Consider the following 24,494-nt stretch of genomic DNA (forward strand, 5'->3'; position numbering starts at 1 on the left):
TAATTGTCTTCTGTTAGTCATAAATATTGAGTTTGTGTTGAGATTGTGTAGTGACACATATCCTGGCATTTCCATCAGCAGGAAGGTCGTTGAATTGCTGGGAGCAGTCAAGACTACCTGCCTAAGCATCTCTTTGCATGTAATGTTATGTGTAGCATGTTTTCACCTTGTGAGTTTGGTGTCTGAAGCATCATAGCTAATGGCTTATGTGCCATCTTACTCTCATATACTGTATCTTTGATGGTCTCAATCCGTCTATTTCGGGCTCTAAATTTTCAAATTTGAATGTGCTTTTGGACACGTATGCTCTCTCTCATTAATGTCAGTGTGTTGGGTTGTCTGTCCAGGGTTTACGCTGCCTCTCGCCCACTGTAAGCTGGGATTGACTCCAGCCCTCAAAGGATAAGCAATACAGATAATATATGGATGCCCTCTCTCTCTTTCTACTTTCACATAGCAAATACAGTTAACTGCCAAATCATATTTGAATGGCATTTTATGTTACTTGCAGTACGTGTACCTACTTGGTAAAACCATTGACAACTTTATTTATTACCTCCGTGCAGAAGGTTATTATTTCACCCTTACTTATTATGCAAAAACCAGTGAAAGGATTAACATGAAACTTGCTGGAAAGATGTAATTTGAGTCAGGGAAGAATCCTTTAAATTTTGGTTCAGATCTCCTTCAGAGAATCAGGGATTTCCCAGATAATACATTTTCATTTTATTACTACTTATGAGATCCAAATAATAAACTGGATCTAGTGAATTTAAATGTGATTTGATTAGGGGACTGTTGGGTCTTAGTGCAGATGTGCATTCTTCTAAGGGCCATTATATTTATTTATACATTCATTTTGGATTTTTGAAGTTTTTTTTCCCAGTGACCAACTCCAGCAGAACTTGACTTTGTATTCAAGCTCAGTGACTTTTAAGTTTGGCTTTTATTCTAAAAACCTTTATTTCACTCTCAAAAACTAATTTGTAGATATAAATGCAGGGATCTTTTATTTCATTAATTTAGTCTTAAAGCTGAACCTAAACCCTAAATTAATGTGTTACATTCAGGGATTTGACACTTAATAAGTACCACTCACAATCAATTGAATACCATGCTTTGAAATTGGACTAAATAAGAGTAACAATAAAAAACAAAATTGACACTAATGTCTCAGCTGCAGGACTGACCTTCTCTCAGAGCACTCGTGCTCACCATGATAAATACTGTAAACACCAAACAGGTAGAAATCATTTTGGATCTGAGTGCTATTTTTGTTTGTTTTACATATTTTTGTGACGTGATGTTTTTGTGTATCTTCCACGGGCAGCAAACATTGGCTAAACCTGCAGTGTGTGCACATGCGTATGTATATGTTCATGGATTCATACTGTAACCCGTCCTCATGCCTTGTCTTTGTGTGCTTGTGCCGCTGTTTCCAGCTCGAAACTCTTAATAGATGCACAGCATATGCCAGACAAAACAGGCCCATCTGCCTTATCACTGAGGTAATTGCATTTTTCAAAGTGACAGCGGCCGATGCATAATTCATCATTAGGTAAAGCGCAACAAAGTCCCACAACGAAGTGTGTCAGCGAGCTTCACCGCAGGTAGGATGGGGGGAGGCTGCTCTGTGACCAGCAGTTCGCTAAGATAGGGAAATTTTCAGACAGCGAGACGGGATTGTGTTTGGAAGTGATATTTAAAATTGGAAAGGCTGTCATCATGCTGTGTGTGTGCGTCTGCATGCGAACGTGTGTGCGTGCAGGTAAGTCAGCATGTTAACAGGACGGCCTTTTTCTCTCTGCTCTCCCCTCAGGCATTCTTTCCTTCACTCATCTTATTATATTGTGTTACATCCAACCTCTCCTCCTCTCCCTCTTTTCTGTCTGCCTCATTCTCTTTGTAACCACTGCATAACTTCCACAGTTTTTTTGTTTTCGGCTGCCTTGTCAGGTTTTCAGCCCGTCTCTTCTGCTTTTCCAGTTTCACATTCTCCATCACTTTCTCTCTCTGTGTCACACTCCTTGAAATGGGTTTACCTGTTAAAAAAACCCAGAGGTTCTGGAGTGCTGCCTGACGAGTAAAGACCCGAGCAAGTTGTGTAAGCAGCATCACATAACAGCATACATCTGCATTTTTGTTAAAGGCATCCCCCCAGACCATATTAAATGCGGCAAAGGGAAAAATAAAATCTCCTAATCAAGCAGCATTTTGTGATATTTCTTGCATTTAAAAATATTCCAGTCCAAATGCAAATTACAGTCTCCCAGGCTTACCGTTTCTGAATTCAGATATTCATTTGCACATCTGAATATGCAAACGACAACGCACATCTGACACAAAAGTGTCCTTCATTAAAGGTTAAACCCACATCTCCCTCTTTCTTAGTCTAATATCTACTGCTCAGTAATTATGCATAAGTAGTACTCTCAATTATAAGAATCCACCCACAGTGATCTACGCACTAATTAACACTTTATTTTTTAAGTCATTTTAAAACGTAACAGTGTGGCATGGTACATGTGTTGTGCATTTAAAGAGGAATTCAGGATTTATCATGTTGCCTTTATACATTTTTATAATATGGCAGAGAAGCTTCAAAGCCACAAAATTGTATTTAGAACAGTCCTCAACACCTGCACACCTGTTTTTCATGCAATTATACAATTAGCCAATCAAGAGTAATTTTAGTTTGCATTTTTCCTGAAGCTGCTGATCTCCTGGGATTTTCGCACGCAACAGTTTCTAGAGATAAGTCAGAATGGATTGAAAATAAAAACACCCCCAGAGAGCAGCAGTTCTGTGGACTGAATCAATTTGTTGGTGAGAGAGTTGAGAGGGGGGAAAGGCTGCAGTAACTGAGATAACCACTCTTTAACTGTGATGAGCAGAAATTCATCTCAGAGAGAACAACATGTAGAAGCCTGGGGTGGATCAGCTATAACAGCAGCAGACCACAGGTTCCACTCCTGCAGTGGACACAGACTGAGCAGCACTGAACAGCTGAAGAGTGAAAAATGCAGCCAGTTCTAATGAGTCTGGATTTCTGCTGAGTCAGAATATGCAATCAACAGCATGAATCCATGGAAATGATGTTATACAATCGAGTCAACCTGGAGCAGAATCTCAAAGCAAGATTCACTCATAAGTTTGCGGGCTTGCTTAATTTGATTTAAACCTAAAATTTAAATAGTTTTTCTTTTCTCTCAGTCTTGAGTTTCAAGATCTATGTCATACGACACACATTCCTCACTCTCTTTTACACCTTTAGCACACACACTTATAGAAAATGTGCACATGACAGTGGCTCCCGCATGAAGCTCTGCTCTATGAGATCATAGGGTTCATAATGAGACACAGCATCCCACCATTTTGCGTATGCATGCATATTGTAATTTGCATTGTTATTGGCGCCGTGCTGTGTACTCTGAATTCCAGTGTGTATTCGTACAGTATATTCTCTTTTCATTCCTCTCTTTCTCTCTTTCCTATCTTGCCTTTAGCTATTTTCTCTTCTTTTTTCCCTGCGTCCTCTCCCAGGTCTTTCCTCTCTTCAAAGCCCTCTCCGTTTCAACCCTACCTGCAGTTCCCTCCCTCTGCGGCTCTCTTAGCCAATATCCATCACACCATACACAGTCAGCAGGAGGGAGAGAGGAAAAGTGGTAGGGAGGGAAGAAAGACAGGAGGCAGAAATGGGTGCGAATAAAGAGGAGGAGAAATTACCGAGACAAAAAACGCAGCCATTAACAGTGAGAAGGGAGGAACAGAGGGAGTGACAGAGAAGTGAGTGTAAAGAGGAGGAGATGAAGGAGAGCGTAGCGGGAATAAAAGAGAGACAGATGAATAGATAAATGAAAAAAGGTAGTGATGGAGGAAAAGACAGGGGGGACACAGGGAGGGGACCTGACTGTGTTTAACAGAACTGACAGTAAAGCATGGGAGACAGAATGGTGAGTGATAACCTGTGTTAGGCCGATTTAGTTCTGAATTCTGTCTCTCTCTGCTGCTTTGTTCCTCTGCTTCCAGTACCTCATATCGACACACCGCTGTGTCTATCTACTGCAAAATACAGCTCTCATTCTCAGTCCCAGGTTTTTTCCATTACACCCACAGTGATGCAACTCATTTGAACTCATTGCCCTCATCTAAATGTTTTGTCTAGAAAAAAGCACAGTTTTGGTTCTAGCCAGTACAGAATATTTGGCAGTGGACATTTACAGCAGGCCTGTAGCCTCTGTGTAGATGTGTGTTAACTGTTGTGCACTTTAGAATGCAGGCAGAGTGGGAGTTAGCAAAAGAGTTTGGAAAGAATCAAAGTAGGGCACTTGCACTAAAGTCAGGGGACTTTGTAAAAGAGTGAATGTTCAAAATCAAAGCAGCAGAGTCCGAATATCTTGTCATTTAGTTTGAACCTCCCTGCCTTGAAAATGCTCCTCACCTCCACTTTGTAACAAAGACTGTTCAATATCTGTTGTCCGCAAACCCCTCTCATAAGCAGACTGACTTGTCTTTCATTTGCTGCAACACCCCATGAGTTAGTCATTAGAAATAAAATTCAGTAATGACAACGGTGATTATAAGTTATTAAATTCTTTAGCTACAAAATATGTAGTGGTGGCAGTTTTCCAAAATTGTCTTTGCTTGCTTTCCCTGATTTCACGCCGTGCAAATGTACTACACTAAACGAGTTTAAGAAAATCACATGGTAATCTCGTTATCCGACATTGTCATTTATATGTTAAACAATTAAGCAATTAACCAATAAATATGTTGGACAAAATTAATGTCTTAATTGGAGCCCAAGTACAAAATCTGCTCTAAACAAGACATGTTATATTTAATCTGTTTAAATTCTATGAAACACTGTCCTGAGAATGCACAGAATAAAAAATGTGTGTGTGATTTAATTTCCTCATCCCACATTCCATTAACCTTTAATTCAAGTTAGAATAAGACACTGGCTAAAATCAGAAAACAAATGTATCAACCTTTGGACCTTGATTGTTTTCTTTAACTTTTTAAAGAGTATGATTTTCAAAAGGAATAGTGCATTTAAGGACTTGTTGACTTATTATCTATCCCACTGTATCTCGTTATCTCCCTCACTTTTCCTCCCCCTCTCTGCCTCTTGCATAGTTGCCCCTGACAGCCAGCGTTCAGTTTCTCCTCCTCCCCTGCTTGGTACTGTCATTTATCATCAGTGTCATTCAGCTCTCCCCTTCCACATGGCACAACATCTGTTTGGGAGTGTTGCACTTGCACTGTTGCAACAGATTCAGATACGCTGTGTGACGAGAGGCCTGGAAGCAGTTTCACCTCTTTATGTCTGGTGTCAATTTACATGCCAACCCCTGAGTGCGTGTGCTGTGTATTTATGAACTCACCAAATCTCTAAGGTGATATTCAAAGGTTCGTTGTAGGTTGACATTTAGGTAATCAAAATGAAGAACCTCACTCAAGATGCACGGATGCATTATATATTTAGCATAATAATCAGGACTCCACTGATTATCATCTTCATTATTGATTATACGGATTAGTTTTTCAATAAATAAAAGATGATTTGATCTAAAGTATAACATTAAGCAGAACATGTTGCTCACAATCATGTAAAAAAAAAGATTGGAAACATGGTGGCTCCCCAAAAGTCAAGCTAAAGCATCTTGATCACCACTTTGTTGTTGCCTGCGAAACAGATAAATAAATGAATTCCGCCTCCTCCATGTTAGTGGATGGCACATGCACCAAACTAAAACAAAAAATCACACGGTAAATACATTTTTCTCAAAGATGGTCTTTGTCTTGATTGTCAGGTGAGCTACTATGACGTCCTTCCCTTGATGGGGGCTTGAGTTGCTGAATATTGTACCTTAATCGTACATACTTTATTTGGCTTTTATGTTCAAAATCCTTTAAATAATTTTTCTCCCATTTAGTCCGACCAACAGTAAATAAAATATATCAAATTCTCTTCAGTTGTCACCACAACCACCGTCTTTAGCAACACACTGCTGCATAAAGAGAAGGATTTTATTTATGTTGCGGCTCTAATCTCTGCAATTTGGACTAGTTTGAGTTGTCTCTATTTTCTTTCGGCAACATTATCATGTATTGTCATGGGTTTTCATTTGCTGATTTATTTGTGACCTCGCAAAGTTGAGGACCTGAAGATGGGAAAACAACAAGTAGATCACAACTCTCTTCGCACAGATGTGGTGAAAAGTAATTTGAAAGAATTCAGCAACATTAAATTATGGATTGTTCTTGACATGTTCAGTGTGTGTGTGCTCTTGTACAGCTGTATTCGTGAGGACCAGTTTAAGCCTACAACCTACAGAGTGAGGACATTTTGGGAATGTGAGGACCTTTTGGTCCTCACTTTGTGACCCACCTTTAATGGAATGTTTGGGGGTTAAGACTTGGTTTTAGGGTTAGGAGTAGGTGTAAGTTAGGTTAAGGGTTAGGGTTAGGCATTTAGTTTTGGATAGTTAGTGTTAGGGTAAGGGGCTTGGGAATGCATTATACCAATGAGTGTCCTCACTAAGATAGAAGTACAAACGTGTCTGTGTCTGTGTGTGTGTGTGTCTGTGTGTGTGTGTGTGTGTCTGTGTCTGTGTGCGTGCGTGCGTGTGTGCGTGCGTGTGTAGGTGAAGCTGTGAACCTGGTGTGTTCTTTGAAGAGCTGTTGTTTTGATTTGGGAGCCTCTGTCCCTGTTCATACATTAGATGATGAAGCCTGCATGTATTACGATAATAATAATTAATAGCGATGAAAATCAGTGAAGAAAATGATACTTCAAGTCAACTGACATTATTAAAAGACTTCAAAGATATGAGTGCTGCTTGGATGTGTGTTTGCTCGTAGGAAACAAGCAGGTGTTCCTGTGATCCATCTCACACATGGTAAAATAAAAAAATAAAAAAACACGAACAACTTTCTTTGTGCTGAGCTCAAAGTCGATTCTAGAACAAATCTGAGGTATTGTGATGGAGTAAAATATTAAAATACCACAGTTTTAGAAAACAATGGAGGCGGCTTCCCACTGGTACAATTCAGCATTGTTGATTTTAAATCAAATTCTTTGTTCTTTCTCTGGCAGATGGTGATGGCTATCAGGACCACCTCCTCCCTGTGTGTTTGGATGGAGCCTGTCAGCGCAGTGCCATCTACCTGGCCAAGTCAGGCTCACAAGAGGTAAATAATACACACATATACAAGTCACTCTCCTGAGTTTATTATCTATCCAGTAAACCACTTTTTTGTTTGTCACTGTTCTGTGAGCTATTCTTATCCCATGCTATACAACACCTCTGTTCTCTCTGCCCCTCCTGCTAAAAACACTCTCTTCTGAACACTGCTCAGCTCAGTTTCATTTCTTTCAGTTGTCACTTCATGGTCAGAGGAGACAGAGGTAGACTGCAAACTATGGATATAATTGATTGCTTTCAACTTTATTTACATTAAATGCTCATTTTATCTACATCTGTTATCTATACCACTTATCCTTCGAGGACCACAGGGACATTGGGCCAGAGGCCGGTCACTTGTCCATCACAGGGCCAACATACAAAGACAAACAACCTTTCACTCTTACATTTACAATAACAATCAATTAAGGGTCTCCAATCAACCTAACCCCAATCTGCATGTGTTTGGACTGTTGGAGGAAGCTGGAGAAAACCAACACAGACTCGGGGAGAACATGCAAACTCTTGTACATGTAGCACTTCCTAAAGTATACTCAATACCTCAGCTGTAAAGAAATGGAAGAAGTCCTTATACTGTATCTCACAAATATTAAGAATTGGTTTTGCTCCCTCATTTGTAGCTCTGCAAGAATTTACATCTCCAAGTATTGAAAATGTACAATAATACAAAATACCTTTTTCAGTTCTTTACATTCTTAAAAATTTGTGTGGAATAAGTGTTCTGCACTTCTGTAGAAGCATAGTAAAACAAGTTGTTGACATATGTTTAATTTATAAACAACAACATGTCAGTTCTGTTATATTGTATGTTAATTAGTTAGTCAGTTGAAAGAAGTGTAATTGACAGCTATTTCAATTTCTCACTAAATCTGTAGATTTTCTTTTTGATCAAGAAAATTATCTACAGATTGATTTTGCAAATAATTGTTGCAGGTGTACTAGTCCGGTCAACAACTGCTTACAAATATGAATCCAAATAGGTTGTTGGTCAGTGTCTTTCAACAACCCATAAATTGAATCATTCCAAGAGACTGACTCATATTAGAGATCTGATCTGTTTCGTCTGTGGTCAATGGCAGGTTAAATTCAGGCAGTGTTTGTTCGAACCTCCACCACAGTCGCCTTTTTCAAGCTCCTCTGAGGAATACCACCTCACCAGTGGCTCTGTTGCAATGCCAGAGCCACTGTTTCCCGGTACAATGGCTGTCTATTTCAGGAAGGCATTAAATATGTTGCTCACTGCAGGGGTCTCTCGCTTAGAAAGACATCGGGGGCTGATCCAGCAGGCGTCATTTTGTTTACGGAGCTGTGCAAGATAGAAGTAATAGATATGTACACACAGTCCCATACGATTAACATGCACATATGTGCGTGGACATGTTCTCTCACAGTTGCCCTTACACTCTCCTCCACCACCACCACCTACGTAGAGACCCATCTTGTGTGATTCTTTTCAGTTGCATCCTACCAGTTGGCAGGAGACCCTGGTCCTTTTTTATCCTTCCTCTGCCACCGAAGAACTAGCTTCCAGTTTTCTTTCAATCCAAAATAGAAATATTACAGGCTTATCTGCATGTCCGCCCCCACACACATGTGCACACAAAAGATGCGCACACACACACACACACACACGCACATGCGCACAGAGGTACACAGACGCACACTCCCTGTGGACATGCCTCCTTTTGTTTTCCTGTCAGCTACAAAAAAAAATGATTGAAGGAAGAAGTGAGTGTCGAACGAAAGGGAGGGAGGGGAGGTGGAGAGAGGAGGACTTACAGGCACTGATGGATAAAGTGAACACATGTTGTGTTCTGTGCCGCTATGTGTTTGAAAGACAGTCATCACTGTCAAAGAGGGAGACAGGCGGAGAGGGAAGGGTGGGCGGAGTGAGAAGGAAAGCAGCCTCACTCGAAGATGCTGTGCTTTTATGGAAATGGTGATAACAGTGTGCGTACAATCACAATGACAACCGCCTTCAACAGAAACCAACACACACATGTGCAGTTGGTATATTTTTCTGCATCACAGTAATGATCTCATCAGTTTGTCGTTATTTGTGGTGTAAACACTCTCTGAGCCGTTATTACACACGATCTCACATCATTTGTCAGTTTGTGTGTGTGTGTGCGTGAGTGCGTGCATGTGTGGCTCCATAACAGCGGCTCCCCAGCAATGTTAATGTGGCAGCGAGTCAGCAGATGTCTTCCCGAGAGGTATCTGGCCACCAACATGGATAGAGAAAATGGAGGAGGAGATGGAGGGAGGAGAAGTGTAAGAGATAGAGAAAATAGAAGAAGAGAAGAAAGAGAAATTGGAATGAAAAAAGGAAAGTAGGAGAGTGGAAAGACAGAAAGGAAGGAAGGAAGAAAGAGGTAAAGCAGATTAGGGACGGAAGGAAATTGAGAGAGGGCAAAAAATCTAATCTCTTGCTGTTTTTCCTTCATGGCCACTTTGAGAGGAGTACCCCATCAGATGGAATGAGGGCGGGAAATGCAGAAAAGAGGAGCGGAGAGTGAATAAGGCAAATGATAAGTATACAGGCAAAGACGTGGTGAGCTGCCTTTGGGTATGCATGGAGGTCCCGCTGAGTAGAAAGTAGCATGTGTCCATAGTTCATCTCCAAACAGCATTTCACTCTGTCCTTCCTGCAGTCTCAGCTAAAGCCCTGCCTGTACCTCCGCTCGCAGCAGCTCCAGGCCCTTTAGTTCACCATAATGGAGGAAACTGCAGGGGGCTCCCAACACCTCTCAGCCTCATTCTGTTTCGTCGCAGACACACACTGATCACATTTATTGCACGCTGGACCCCCCTTCTTTATGCTCTTATGTTCTGCAATGCAACTGGATAGAGCCACAGACAGTAGTGTAGTTATGTGCCTGTGGGCGTTACATCTGTCAAGGAAATTGTAATATAGAAATATAAAAAAAAGATGAATGTCTGAGAGCACTTCTATAAGAATAAACGGTGAATGCGTATGGGCACGTGGCCTTTGAGTGTATATTTCAGGTTCATGGCTCTTTTCCAGTTCAGTACAGGAATATTTATGTTGCAGAGCTGGGCAAAGACGTATCAACGTATCAGCATTTTTAAACCTTTGCTGACAAGGCTTTACAAATTAAATGTTCTAATCTTATCTAACCTAATAATTATCCATTGTTTATTTCTTGAATTCTATTAGATTTACACATATTCACACTTTAAATAATTTTCTAGTAAAAATTGAAATAAAATAAAACCATTGAATCCAAATGAACAGGTGTCTGCATTTTTTACATTGCAGAATATTGGAATATACTGTTTTGACATGTTCTAGAAATCGATCTGAACCACTCAATAAACGGAGACACCAATAGGCACAAAACACAAAGGGTTAAAGTAAAATATGTAATGTATAGAATAATGTATTTAATCTTACCACAGTTAACACAGAGGACCCTCAATAGAATATCTCCCAACACTGAAGGATCTATTGACCATTATGTATATAAGTAGTAAAATTATGACAAATTTCTCACACAACTTTTACTTAATGTTGCAATAATTGGAACACGGAGCACATCTACGTAGTTGGAGTTGTTTTGTCTCATTCCCTTTGCACACTAACATCTGCTGCTGTAGTTCATTTCTTTATCCAAAAATAAAGCGCATAGTTAAGTTAAGAAATTGTGCCAGGAAGAAACTACCAATCAAGTGAACTTTATCCGCCCTTATATGCACATATACTACCAGGAAAGTCCCCTCAACATCGACTGTGTCAGTGCATGTTTTTGCTTTGTTGGAAAACGTAAAGACAGATGAGGTTTCATCCATCATAGCTTAATTATAGAATAAACATTACTATGCAAAGGTCTTGGACCTCAACTTGAGAAAGGTAACAGTTTGTATGCAGCTTTCTCACACACAGTCCATCCAGCAGTGAGTGACCCAAAATGGCCACTGTTTGGCTCCAGGCCAGATCCCCTGGCTCTGTTGCAAGAAGAAACAGGCAAGCATTGATTAGCTTTCAGGTTGTTGTTAATGTTCTTTTGTACTCGCTAATGTTGACTATATTTTGTGGTGTCTGAAGACAGGAGGAAAGTAATTACACACAAACTAATGTCCTTAATATCACTGTATGTTCTTATCAATATGTTGGAGAAGCAGGATGTTTCCATTAATAATGTGTGCCATGCTTCCATTCAACAAACAAAACTCATTATATTGAGTTAACCAATTCTGTTCTTGGCGTCTTTCAATTTCACTTAGGGTTGTTTTTTTTATGCACATTTCTTTGCATATGTGTTCTCTTGGTAAAACCCAGACTATGCACCCATGCAAAACACACATACCGCCCCTTATGAAAGCTGAGCCAGATGCCTACTGTTGCTGCCCAGACAGTGCAAGGGCAGCCAGTATGAGCCAGACAGCTTCCTCCCAGTCATCCCAGTCAGCCGGTCAGTCAGTGGCCAAAGAGGTGACACTGACAGCAGGTAGCAGCGTCCCCATCCTGCCCAGTTGACAGGAAGACATATGGTCTCGCTCCATCACTGGCTCTTGACTGTATTTTTTTGTTTTGATGGACAAACTATGGCCCTATTTCCACCTGGTAATAAAATACAGTCTGTATCTTGGTTTTTGTGCTTAAGGACATGTCAGTGCCTTGTTTGGGTAGTTGGTATATGCTGAGTCATTTAATACAGATGGGAAGTGAATCTAAATAACCAGCTGGGTTTTATGAGACGAGATTGAGGTTTTTGATTCAAAAATGATGTGCTTTTGAATATTTGAACACATGCTTTACAACAAATCTAATTTGAGGAACAAACAGTAAACAGCTGGACTGGGGAAACAGATGTGCCATTTGAAGGAACTGTCCAACAATGTGAGGGAATAGGGGCATAGTTACATTTTGATGAGAAATCATTGAGTGATTAGTTCAGTTTAACAAAATGGTGGAAACCCTTGTAACCATTCTCATGTTCTCAAAATTACATTTAAGAATTGCTAGTGTCAAACTAACACAGTGTTATCTTGAAAGGACATCCACGTAGAGCAGTTTATATTTTCTCTGTCTAACTAAAGAGTGCTGTGCCTGTTGAAAAATCTGCCTCTTTGGAATAGGCTGTTTGCTTCTCCTGTGCTAAAGCTCTGGAGCTACTTCAGAATTATTCCAATTCATCAGTGAGTTCCATATACTGTAACTTCTTTATTGTTTTTGTGCTAGCTTTTTATAAACAGTCTATGGTGCAGAGTGAAGTTAGAAAACGTTGTTTTCATCGTACCTGGTTAATCTGCAATAAAGATTTTATAGTCATTGTTTTTCGTAAAATACAACCAAGTTTACTTTATTACTATTTATGGGTTTTACGTTTACATATATAATATGGATATATATTAGTTTGACTGATTGACTCAACTTCTGTTATTTTTTTCGTACATTGGTCTGTTAAGCAAGCTACACGATCGCCAGTCCCAAATTCACAGCTTTTCCAAATTAAAGCTCAATGCCTAAATATAAGGCATTGCAGCAAAAACCAAACATTTTATTTTGAAAACAAATTGCTAAATCTATGAATGCTGTTTCCATGACGGAGTTCAGCACCCGTCACGGGTCAGTCTGTGTCAGTCCGATATGATGCTATGCTGCAATTTTGACCTGCAGTTTGACCCGCTGCTGTAGTTTATCTGAGGACATAGTAAGTAAGGACGTAAGTAAGCAAAGTGTGGAGCCAATAAGATGAACAATTAATAAGATATGTGTTCCAGATACAGACATTTGTGGAATTAGTAGGTGATTCCTGTTGCAGTTTTTTTATTACGTTTCAATATTTGTTACCTGTGCCTTGGTATTTCAGGATACTTGCATCTTCTTATCAACTCCTACTATAAATACTGACTAACTGTGTAGCCAATTCTGGACTTGCAAACCATAATTTACTGTCAAATATTTCAGACACTGCATCCCCCAAAAATCTATCATTACATACATATAGACCCATAATGAAAGCTAATATCATTCGGTTGCCAAGTTTATAGCAAGAATATAGCTGAACCTCTGCTTTGCTGAGAAGCAGTCGTGTGCTCTTCCCACGCACTCGTTGGTTCAGGCCCATGCTGTCTTTCAGTGCCAGTTCTAATGTGATGAGCATTACAGTCATTATATCACTGGGACCATAAAAGCCATTGCTTCATTACATGCCTGTTTTATTGCCTTTATTTTATTGCCTTGGACAGCCTTGTTGTCTGCTGATGTTACAGCACCTGCCCACATTGCACCGTAAACGCAGCTCCCACCTCCCACCTCCACCACAGGCCGCCCGCATTTTAATTTCTTGGCCTAATGAAGCGCGATCTCTCTCCAGCAAGTTGAATCAATGGGAGTCTCTGAGCATGCCGTCGCTTTTTCACTTTAGTCGTCAGTAAAGCCAGGAAAGGGATTTTATGTTGGGCTGGGAGGGTGTCTGTGTGTGTGCCCCTTCTGGTTTTTATGTGTGCTTCTATATGCAGGCTTCCATGGTTTGTGTGTGTATATGCATGCGAGCACGTGCCACAATGAGCTGCCTGCACACACGCTGTGTTTTCCTGCTGTTTGATAAAAACCCATTTGTATGCAGGATCTTTCTCCTCACAACCATTAAAGGTATCAGATTACCTCGCAAGTGCAAATCACATCATTGTCTTCATCTCCATTAACTAGGTCCTTTGGATCTCTGCACTAACACACATAAACACACACACTCATACTCGTTTCTCAAAATGTTAATATGTTGACATTTGAACCAACGAATGTCAGTATCGAATTATTTCGATTTAGGAGCACTCTGTTTGACGAGGAGGACGTTGGGCCACAGATTAATCTGCAAAGAGACACACTTGACATTATTGAAATAATCTGCTATATCTAGTGATTAAATGTCAAATCTTCTGCAGCCACGGGGGAGGGAGTCACTGCTTCATGACTTATTTAAGGAGCTCCTGTGTCAGGTTGGCTATTCATTGCAGCTTCACAAATAAAAAATGATTTGACCAGATTAGAAACCTTTAATATCCTCACGAAAGCCCATATAATTCCCCCACCCCCAAAGTCCCCACACAATATGCTGAGCAATAAAAACAAAACAGGGTAAACACACTCGTTTTGCTGGAGGGAAAAATGCTGTACATGAATACTTCCCTCCTCTGCTCGGTTGAGAAAGACGGATCTTGTGACTTCCATTTTGCTGCTGTGACCTGCTAATTACCCACAATTAAGTCTTCAATCATCTGCTTTGGTTCTGCCATATGTTCGCACAACATGATCATCACCTATGATTGTCATGAGGTAATATCTGAGAGAGACAATCAAGCGTTTTTGCCAGGAAACAATATAATGTATCAATTACCGTAAGACAGACAATACTAAAGTATGAAGCTTAAAGGAATAGTTTATCCAAAAATGATAATTCACTCAATATCTACTCACCCCTATGCCAATGGAGGGGGTGGGTGAAGAGTTTGAGTCCACAAAACACTGCTGGAGTCTCAGGGGTAAACAGTGTAGCATCCGAATCAAATATTCCAATTGTACAAATGTGTACAATCAAAGTGAAAATATTATCCAGCTATCTTCAGACATAAAAAAAGCAACAGAAAAAACCACAACATGCCTCCATACTGCTCCTGTGGTGTCATTGAAGTGTCCGCAAGCCCTGACATTCATATTCGACTCTAAACGAGGTCATTTACACCATGTTTTAACTCCTAAATCTCTGTTGATATATTCCGACGAGGTGCATTCATGAACCGTCGTAAATGCTAACGTCTGTTAACTTAGCCACTTCTGGTGGACATTTAGGCTTAAAACAGGGTGTAAATGACCTCGTTTCGAGTCAAATATATATTTCGGGGCTTGCAGATACTTGGATGTATTGGCTTCTGAAACTCCAGAAGTGTTTTGTGGACTCAACCACACCCCTCCATCGGCATAGCAGACATTAAGTGAATTCTCATATTTGGGTGAACTATTCCTTTAATCTTGTTTTCCTGCCTGATGAAGCGTCTCTCAATGTTTGAATACAAATGCGTATCTTCACATATAGTTTGGGTATCATTGTTTCTGTATCAGTTTCTTTGATCTACTTGGTCATTTCTTCTTTCCATCCATCCATCCATCCATTATCTACCCAGCTTATCCATTCGAGGGTCAAGGGTGGAGCTGCAGGGTGAGAGACAGGGTACATCCTTGACAGGTCGCCAGCATATCGCAGGACCAACATACAGAGAGAAGCAACCATTCACACTCATATTTACACCTACGGCCAATTTAGAGTCTCCAAACAACTTAACCCCAATCTGCATTTCTTTGTACTGTGGGAGGAAGCTGGAGTACCTGGAGAATCCCACACAAGAATAGGGAGAACATGCAGACAGGATCCGAACCAGGAACCTTAGTGCTGTGAGGCCGCAGTGCTCAATAGAACACGACCATGCTTGCGGCATTTCTTCTCTTTTTTTACTTAATTTCATCATCTTCTTACCTGTACCTCGGCTCTTCCCTTTGCTGCAATGCAGCGATGAACTTTTACTAAGAGACTAAAGATGACTTATAACATTCACTATCTTGCGATGCCAGAGCAGACATCTCTTTAACCTGACGCATAATAGACTCTCTGTGTGTGTTTGTCTATATTTTTGCACAGTTCACTACATGCTGTTGTTATTCTCCACACTTCTACTCTCTCCTCCTGTAATCAGCATTAGGGAAAAAAGGCAACTGACAGTACACTGATTGCCTCAGGGTAAACACCAGCACAGCGGTCTGTTGATAAAACTGAGGGCCAGCAAAGGCCTCACTCTGTCCTGAGAGAGAACATCATGGCAGCACTGAGCACAGACCAAAGGACATCAGTTTAAAGATTAACTCGCCAGTGAATTCATGTGCCTTGTGGACTGAAGAGCAAAGAAATTGAAGATGTTGCTGCTTTGTAAAAACATGGCCACCTGCTATGTGAAAATATCAGCTTAAATGACAACTAATGAATAGTTGGTATTTATGAGATCAACATATATCTGCAGTTTTTCAAGCTAGCACATCCTGAATGTCATGTTTATTCCTATCTTTAGTTTATTATATTGAAGAGATACTGGATTTTGAATTGGATCCAAATGTAGTTTGGATTACGAGCCATCACTTGGACCTACAGTAATGTATCATCCAAACTATGTGCATGTCTCTAATTTTCACCCAATTCTTTCCTATCTCATAACATTTATTACTTTCTTTCCCCAGCTCTTCCTCTTGTAGGTTACTTTCAGAGTTAATAAAGTTAATGGAACCTCACTATGAACTATAAATAACTGAGATTAACTAATTTTCCCCTGGAACCTTTTTTTAACTGTGTAATAATGGTTCCTCCCATGTCAGTGTGTGCAAATGGAAATGTTTATGTGTGCCCATGTGTAGCATTGGGATTGCTGGCTACAAAATTGCCTGCAGCAGCCACTCGGGTGTCCTCACTTCTCTCTGCCAGCCACTGCACAGTGGTCATTTCCAGAACTCCCATCCACTCTGGATTGGAGTAATCAAATCCTTATATTATAGCTTCATGCCCATATAATAGTCTTCGTCTAAAACTGCATTTCCACATCAGTCAACAGTCATTAAATGACAGCTTGACTCTCTAGTGTTGCATTCATGTTCCGAGTTCATTCAAAACCTTAAAAAACATATTCAACCTTGGTCATGGTTTACCACTGTTTATATCACACCATCTGTATGTAGAGGTGCATATTCATTGTTGTCAACTTACCTCATTCAGTTCAAGTCACTCCCTCTCCAAACCTATGGAGCTTAACTACACCCTATCTTTATGAGACCATTAATAAAAAGGATGGTTAGAGCTTAGGTTTTATGTAATTTCAATTTTAATGTAATATAAAATTGTACTGCCATTTAAAATAACAACTGAAAAGTGTGTTGTGCATGCTAAAAGCGAAATAGGCTCAATGTCTGGATATAGCTTGGGTATAAAATCAACAAATCTGATACATATAATTTAATATATTTCTGAAGAAACCTTTGATGGTACAGAATATCATGTTTTTAATTATTTTCCTCTTATTCTAAGTATATCATTTTTTATTAGTTAGAGTAATTATTACAATTTCTCAGTAAAACCTTCTTTGTTGGCTGAGTCAGACCAAAAATCGTTGTTGTGTTGATTCATCAAAAGATTATATGAATCTCCGAGGTTGGGGCTTAGAAATAGCAACCTTAGCAGGGAATTCCAGACATTCTTCTGAGGCATTTCCAGACCAGATGGGATGTATAACCCCTCAAGTTAGTTCTGAAAAACACCAGGGACTCTAACCAGTTGGAAGTGCCCACAGAACCCCCAAAATAAGGCTCCCAGGAGGCATCCTAATCAGATGCCCGACCAACTTAAACTTGTGATGTGAAGGAGCAGCAACTCTACTCCTGCACAATTTATAGGGTCCCCTAGGTAGCACAGCCATTTTTTAACTGCACAAATTATTTATTTATTTATAATTCGGACAGAATGGTCAAACTCCCTTGATCCCCTCACCACTCTCAGGATGGAACATGCATTACTCCTCTTGAATCTGAGGTTCGGCAATTTGCTGGAGCCTCACCACCATAACTGCCACATTTATCTGTACATCAGGGCCTGTGGTCATAAAGTTTGCACAGCTGGTTCGGATGTGTGACATCACGGTTTGTGTGATAATTGTCAAAATAATTGATAATAGACTGTGGTTGTCTTTCTCAGACATGCTGGTCTTATTAAGAGCTATTAGTGGCAGTTCTGGTGAGTTCTCTCTGGCGACTCTCCCCTGCACCTGCTCTCACTGTTTAACATTCATGAATACATTAAATCTCCAGCATCTGGCCAAACGACTCTCGAAGATACACACACAGACACACACACACACACACACACACATGGTTGTGTCTCCTTGACTTCAGAGAACATTACATTGACTAGTTTGGTAGTGTATGTTTATCAGTCAAACTGTCCCAACCAAATATTCCAACACATATCCACAGTGATAACCCCCTTCTGGTATTTGTTGTAACAAGTAGTCAGTGATCTCTTTGCTGTGATAAATTTCTTGAATGCCATTGGGAGAAGGACTTGTGCCCCACGCTGTTTAAGTGAACTTACATTAATTGACTTACTTGGCTGATGAAGTTGCAATACAATTCAAGTCCACAATGGAGTAAAACCTTGCTGAAAAGTTCACGAGGCCATATGTTGTATGCTATGGCTCGCCTTACTAAACCTAAAATAAAACCGTAAAATGGTGACTATTGAGCGCCTGAGATTACAATTTAATTCTCATTATAAAGTTTACAATTGAGTGGCTATTATTTGATGAGCAGTGAATGAGTGAACAAGGCATTGATTTCGGACACAGCCCAACACTCTGGTATGTGCCAAGAGCTGGAGTATAAGTAGACTGTTAGACTATTGAGAAACATTTAATGGACCAAACTGAATGTACTGTACCATATGGTGAGACACGCTTATAGGAATTGCTACTTATGATTGGTTGCTGTGTGAATTAGCAATGATAATGGTCTCTCTCTCTGTCTCTCTCCTGGTAACACGTCCCTTTCTTGTATTTTTCAGTATGTAATTCACAGGAGTTGGATAACAACTCATTGAATTGGCACTAATGAAAGCAAGGGGACTAGCATGCCCGTCACTGGTTGGAACTCTATTAAAATTAATTCACAGAAAAAAATATGGGCAGTAAAATCTTTCCCCTGCAAAATGAAAACTAATAGCTTCTTTCTGTTACCTTGCAGAAGACACAGTGGAAGAGAAAGGTGTTATGACATAAATGGTGGGAGTTAAGGCTTAAACCTGTACTAGTGTGTTTGAGAAATGATGCAGCTGCTTGGTGAAATAGCGTTCATATTAAGTGAGAGGTGATAATGGTCTCAGTGAGGTCTTTTAAAGCGCTGTCTCCAGCGTGCTGTTTGTTTTTATGGAGTTTACTACGTGTACCTCCTCACCTTGACTACTTCCCTCTGTAAACATCAGTCAGTTGTAGCATTAGAACAAGAACCCCCTTGAGGGCCCTATTACCTCAACACTTAAATTGTCATGATGAGGGAAAGATGCTGTATTTTTGTTTGTTGAAACGAGTGTGAGGGCTTCTTCAGGACCTATGTCTGATGCAGTGCTATGACCACACACAGGGCACCTGTCTCAAACACAGCCTTTCAAGACTATTATGATTATAATATAACTTAACAAATATGAATGTAATGCAGCCTGAGTTTGTTATTGGTGTAAGTAAAAATTAGACCACTTTCTTTAACTATGTTTTGTTTACTTCTGATTTGTTCCGCCATATTTTGGTCATATGTTGCTCTTTCCTGGGAAAAAACACTAAGGAGAGGAGTTGCTAATTTGATGATCTACAAGTAAATTTCAGCAAATAATATTTGCTTTTACTTCTCAAGTAAAAGCTTTAAAAGTTCAAATAATTGTTGGTGTCTCAGTTTGCATTCAGTGTACTGTGTAAGTGCTGTTAAATAGACAATTGAAGGTTGAATTTGAGTCAAATTATTATTTGACTACAGATAATTATTTGACCCCTGACGGGGACGAAGCGCCCACAGATGAGGGTGCTGAACCACCATCACTACCTGAGCTGCTGGCTAGCAGCACTCAGGTAGTGGCACATGGTTGTTTCTACATATGCAGGCCCTTGTTTTCAGAAAGACAAAAATGGACTCTGTCTCTGACAGGCTTACTCTGATGTTCTTATCCTTACTAACCAATCGGAGGCCGACAATGCTTTCGCTGTCCTATGCTCACTAGAAGTGTTCTAGAAGTTCTTAATTTTGGATCATCTACTGTTTTTCTTTTTTTTTCTCTACCTTTCTCCTTCCTTCTCACTATTATTGTGTTGTACAGGTTAATTCTGATCAGTGTCATTATTTTCTCGCTGATGTTGTTACAGTGGGTACCGATACTGTCAGATTTCCAGCAGAGGGAAACAGTTTGGAGTTTTGTGCCAGCGAGCCTCAGCCAACCCCTGGCCCTGCACCTTGGGGACTACAACCTGGATGGCTTCCCTGATGCACTGGTGGTCCTGCGCAACACCAGTGGAAGGTAGGGGAAAAAATGCACACACTCTCACCTAAGCCTTCCTTAATATTTTCTCTCACAAGTCTTCAAATGGGGTCGTGTTTGTTGGTGAGGTGTCTCGTAATAATTTTGGCTTATACACATAACAAGTTAGTGTAAGTTCTTAATTTAAAAGTCTGTAATGTCTACTAAGTGAATGAGATATTGCTGAAATTAAACTAATCCTTACTTGGCAGGGGTTCACTTGGAATTCTATCAAGTAGGTCCCTGAACCCCCCTCCAACTAATCTTTTCAGTGCCATGCCTCACTTCAGGAGCCATCACTGTGTGTGTCGGCCCAGGGCCTGCATATGTAGAACACAGTTCCATACAAACAGCGTTTGCAATGTTATTACCCTACTTTTAGGAATCTGATGTTATGAGAATCATGGATTTCATGCAAATCCACGTTCTCTCAGCTCTCATGAACACTCGCTTAATTTGTAAGCATATGAATTTGTCATGTAACATTCCCATTTTGATGAGATTATACTAACTATAGTATTCCAGCTGAACACAAAATTGAATTGATTGGAAACCTAATAACTGAAGATGCATACTTAAATGGCTTATGCAAATCTGTTTAGCTTTCAGAACTGTAAATGTGTTTTTTCCCCGAGATGACACATGCAGGGCAGATTTACTCATTAAATTACTGTGAAATTACTGTACATGTTGACACATTCTCATGCTCATGGATGTCTTCATTAACAGCAGTTGCCCCAATGATGTGGTGTTTTTAACTTTTCAGTATAAGTTGCCAGGCTTAACAAAGCAGTTGACTCTCCATTCGGCTGCACATTTTAATGCTGATACACATGGGCAGAAAATAATTCTTATCTATACACGCAACACCTATTGCACTTTCCGTCCTGGGAGAGGGTTTCCTCACATGCGGCTCTCTCAGGTTTCTATGTTTCTTTTTCTCGCTGTAGAAAGGTTGAGGAAGTCGCACCTTGTTGTTAATATGGGCTATACAAATCAAATTTGATTGATTCATCTTTACCCATTTTAGATTACAACCCCTGAAAAATAACTCTTAATACAACAGAACATATATATATTTATAGTAGTTTTCAAGCAATAGATTGATTCAATCTTCTAATTAATAAACCGTAACATATTAGCTAAAGAATAAATAAGACATACATTTGTATAATCGCTGACGTTCATGACACTGTCCTTGGCTGCAGAATACAATACAATACAAATATTTTAGAATGATTTGCACTGAGCAATCAGAATCTGTGACATTGTAGTATAATAAAGAAGTGATTGCATCCAGTTTACTAGAGCACCAACAGGGAAAGCTAAGGTGAGGGTGTTCTTCAGTCTACGGACATGACAACTGATAAGGTGGCCCTATAAAAAAATCATTACAGCATGTGCTAGGACATAGCCACCATGGACACTTGCATATGGTGTGTCTGTGTGTGTGTTTTGAAGGACCTATGTGGATTATCTGGCCCCAGAGATGAAGATAAGATAGCCAAAAGGGTCAAGGCTGTCTGTGCATACTGATTGTTCCGAGTGTGTGTATGTGTGCACATATCTTAGAGAGTGTTTGAGTGCTTGCTCTGTCAGAAATAGTAAGATGTTGACTAAGAGCTTCAAAAGACTCACACATGCATTAGAACCCTACTTTCTTGTCTACTCTCTATATAATCATTGTAAGTCTGGTCAGGCTTAACTCTTTATGTCCATCCTCATCTAGAAATGACCTCTAATCACACAAGCTATCGCTTCACTCTTTATTCCCTCCCCTTTCTCAATTTCCTTCTCATTTTAAGCCCGACCATTTTAATCCTGTACTCGACCCTGTCATTATTGTGGAACTCCAACAGAAACATTCAAAATCACATCATCAGCATATGGAGGGAGAAGGGATGAAGAGAGGAAAGGTCAGGTTGATGAGAAAGAAGAATGGTTTCAAAGGTTAGAGGACTGTCCCAAGATGCCTTCCGGTTTGAATCCCTGAGGCAGTAAAGCCAGACATCTTTCTACCACCGTGCAACAGAACAAGGCGAATGAATTCTAACGGTATCGGTGGTTTAACTGGCCACTTCATTGATCTAAAGAGCAATGGCATTAAGTAGAGCTCCCACAAGTCAATTCAGTCACAGTAATTCTGATCTACAAAGGAACAATGCTTCAGAGGTCGTGTTTTAGTGATGAGATGTTCTTGTTGTTGTTTTTCAAAAGACATTTTTAAAAATGTCCTCTTGCCTGCTTTGGATTCAGCTGCACTCCACACTGTGTCCTGCACCGGCCTTCGCTTTGTCTTTGATTTCCTTCTAACCAAATGCTCTCTGCTTACTAAATATTTGCACAGCCCTCCACTCTATTTTAACTCCCTCTCCATCCCTGTCCTTCTTTCTCTCTCTTCCCACTCCATCTCTTCTCCTTCGTCCTTCCAACTAGTTATTTATAGCTGCATTTCAGATAAAAGTCCTGCCAGTCTGCGTCACCATCAGCAAAACAAATGCCTTTTTAAGTGTTCAAAATAGGAAGACGGAAGGAGTGAGGGTGTGAGATGAGATTAATTGGGTGGAATCAATGGAACAATGAGCAGATGGAGAGAGCAGAAGGAATAAATAGAGAGCTGGGAGGTCATTTAAGAGACTATTTTCTGACACAGTTCAGGTTTGTTGGATACAGCTGTAACATATACCAGTGTTTTTGGTTATATTGCCTCATATAGGGTGTTATATATCTTGTTAATGCATTTTGGTTGATTACCCTACTTATTTTAATACTTTCTGTACAAGACCTTAAACACGTACACATGTACAAACATACCAATAGGAAACCATATATGAACGGCTGTATGTACAGGTGATACAAGATAAACTCTGGTTTCAGAAAATATTCAGACCTTATTCTATGCACACTTTTGTGTTAAAGATTTAAGTCTAAATTTATGAAATTGCCCTTTTTTTCTAATATATATTTTTTATATTTTTTTTATATTTAATATTTAAAATATATAAATATATTAAACATTCTGTGGTGTTAGACAGATCAGGTGAATAAGTAATTTCATAAAAAAGAGATGCCTTGATCTGCGGAGGAAACAAATTTAACACCAAACAGTAGTGTACTGTATGTCAGGCAAACAGCAGGCACTGCTCCTCACTTGGCCATCCTAGGCATCGCTGCATTCAAGTATGAGCAGTCGGAGCATCATGCTATGGGGGAACTTCCCATTGGCAGGAAGAAGGGACTGGTCAGAAGTGAGGGAAAGATTAATGAAGCCAAATACAGAGAGATCAACAGTACACCTTGGAAAACAACAACCCAAAGCATACAGCCAAGACAAGCTGGAGTAGCTTTGGGACTCCGTCTGTCCATGAGTGGAAATGTCAAAGCCTAGCTGCATAGAATATCTGTGGAGAGACTGACAGTTCACAGATGCTTCCCTTCCAGACTGGTGGAACTTGAGAGGATCTGTCAAGAATATAAAGATAAACTGCCCAAATCCACATGTGCAAAGTTTGTAGAGACTTACCCAAGAAACCTTGAAACTATAATTGATGCTAGAGGGGCTGATACATAGTAGAAGTCTTTGCAAACAACAGAATACAGGAAAAACATTCTGGCTTATTGAGTGTACACTGGTTGGCAAATCCGATTCAAAATTAATCAATAGCACAATAAATTATGCAAAAAGGTAATGGGTCTGGATACAAGTCCAAATATTCTGAAGCCATTTTAACCATCCATCCAATTTTTAAGACTTTAAGCACTGGGGTGAGTCCAGACTAGGGACACTCATCATTTGTATATAGTTATACAGTACATATGTAAGTATATATAATGTGCCCTTTTGTCCATGTGTATAACCCAAACATTTTTTTTTCTTCATATTTGTGTTGTGTGTAACTTCCATCAGCAGCTACTACAATCCTCAGAGTCCACATTAAATCAAAGCCAGAGGACAGATGGTTCCACGAGGCACACAAAAAATTGTTAAATCACAACAAAGAAAATTAGGCCGTCGGTCCTTGCTGAAACTAGCTCCTATAGGTGTTTTTGCTTAAAAAAAAGGAGCTCCAGACCCAGGAAGAGATAGGCAGTATGAAACTACAGGAGGGATTTGTATCTTTTCCTTTTAAAATTTTTTTTTTATATCAGTGAGAGAAGCTTTCAGCAGGAG

The 24,494-nt window shown here is 39.9% G+C and overlaps 1 protein-coding gene across 1 annotated transcript in view; it reads left to right on the top strand.

Moving 5' to 3' along the window:
- The window catches only part of itfg1 (integrin alpha FG-GAP repeat containing 1), a 162,019-nt gene that overhangs the window by 48,273 nt on the left and 89,252 nt on the right, over positions 1-24,494 (top strand). The window contains exons 9-10 of the mRNA XM_034571059.1: positions 7,103-7,197; positions 20,172-20,323. Of these exons, the coding sequence (XP_034426950.1) occupies positions 7,103-7,197; positions 20,172-20,323 (247 nt within the window). The remainder of the gene's footprint in view (positions 1-7,102; positions 7,198-20,171; positions 20,324-24,494) is intronic.

Source organism: Hippoglossus hippoglossus, chromosome 3 (assembly GCF_009819705.1).
Source record: "Hippoglossus hippoglossus isolate fHipHip1 chromosome 3, fHipHip1.pri, whole genome shotgun sequence".
In the NCBI taxonomy this organism is placed as follows: Eukaryota; Metazoa; Chordata; class Actinopteri; order Pleuronectiformes; family Pleuronectidae; genus Hippoglossus; species Hippoglossus hippoglossus.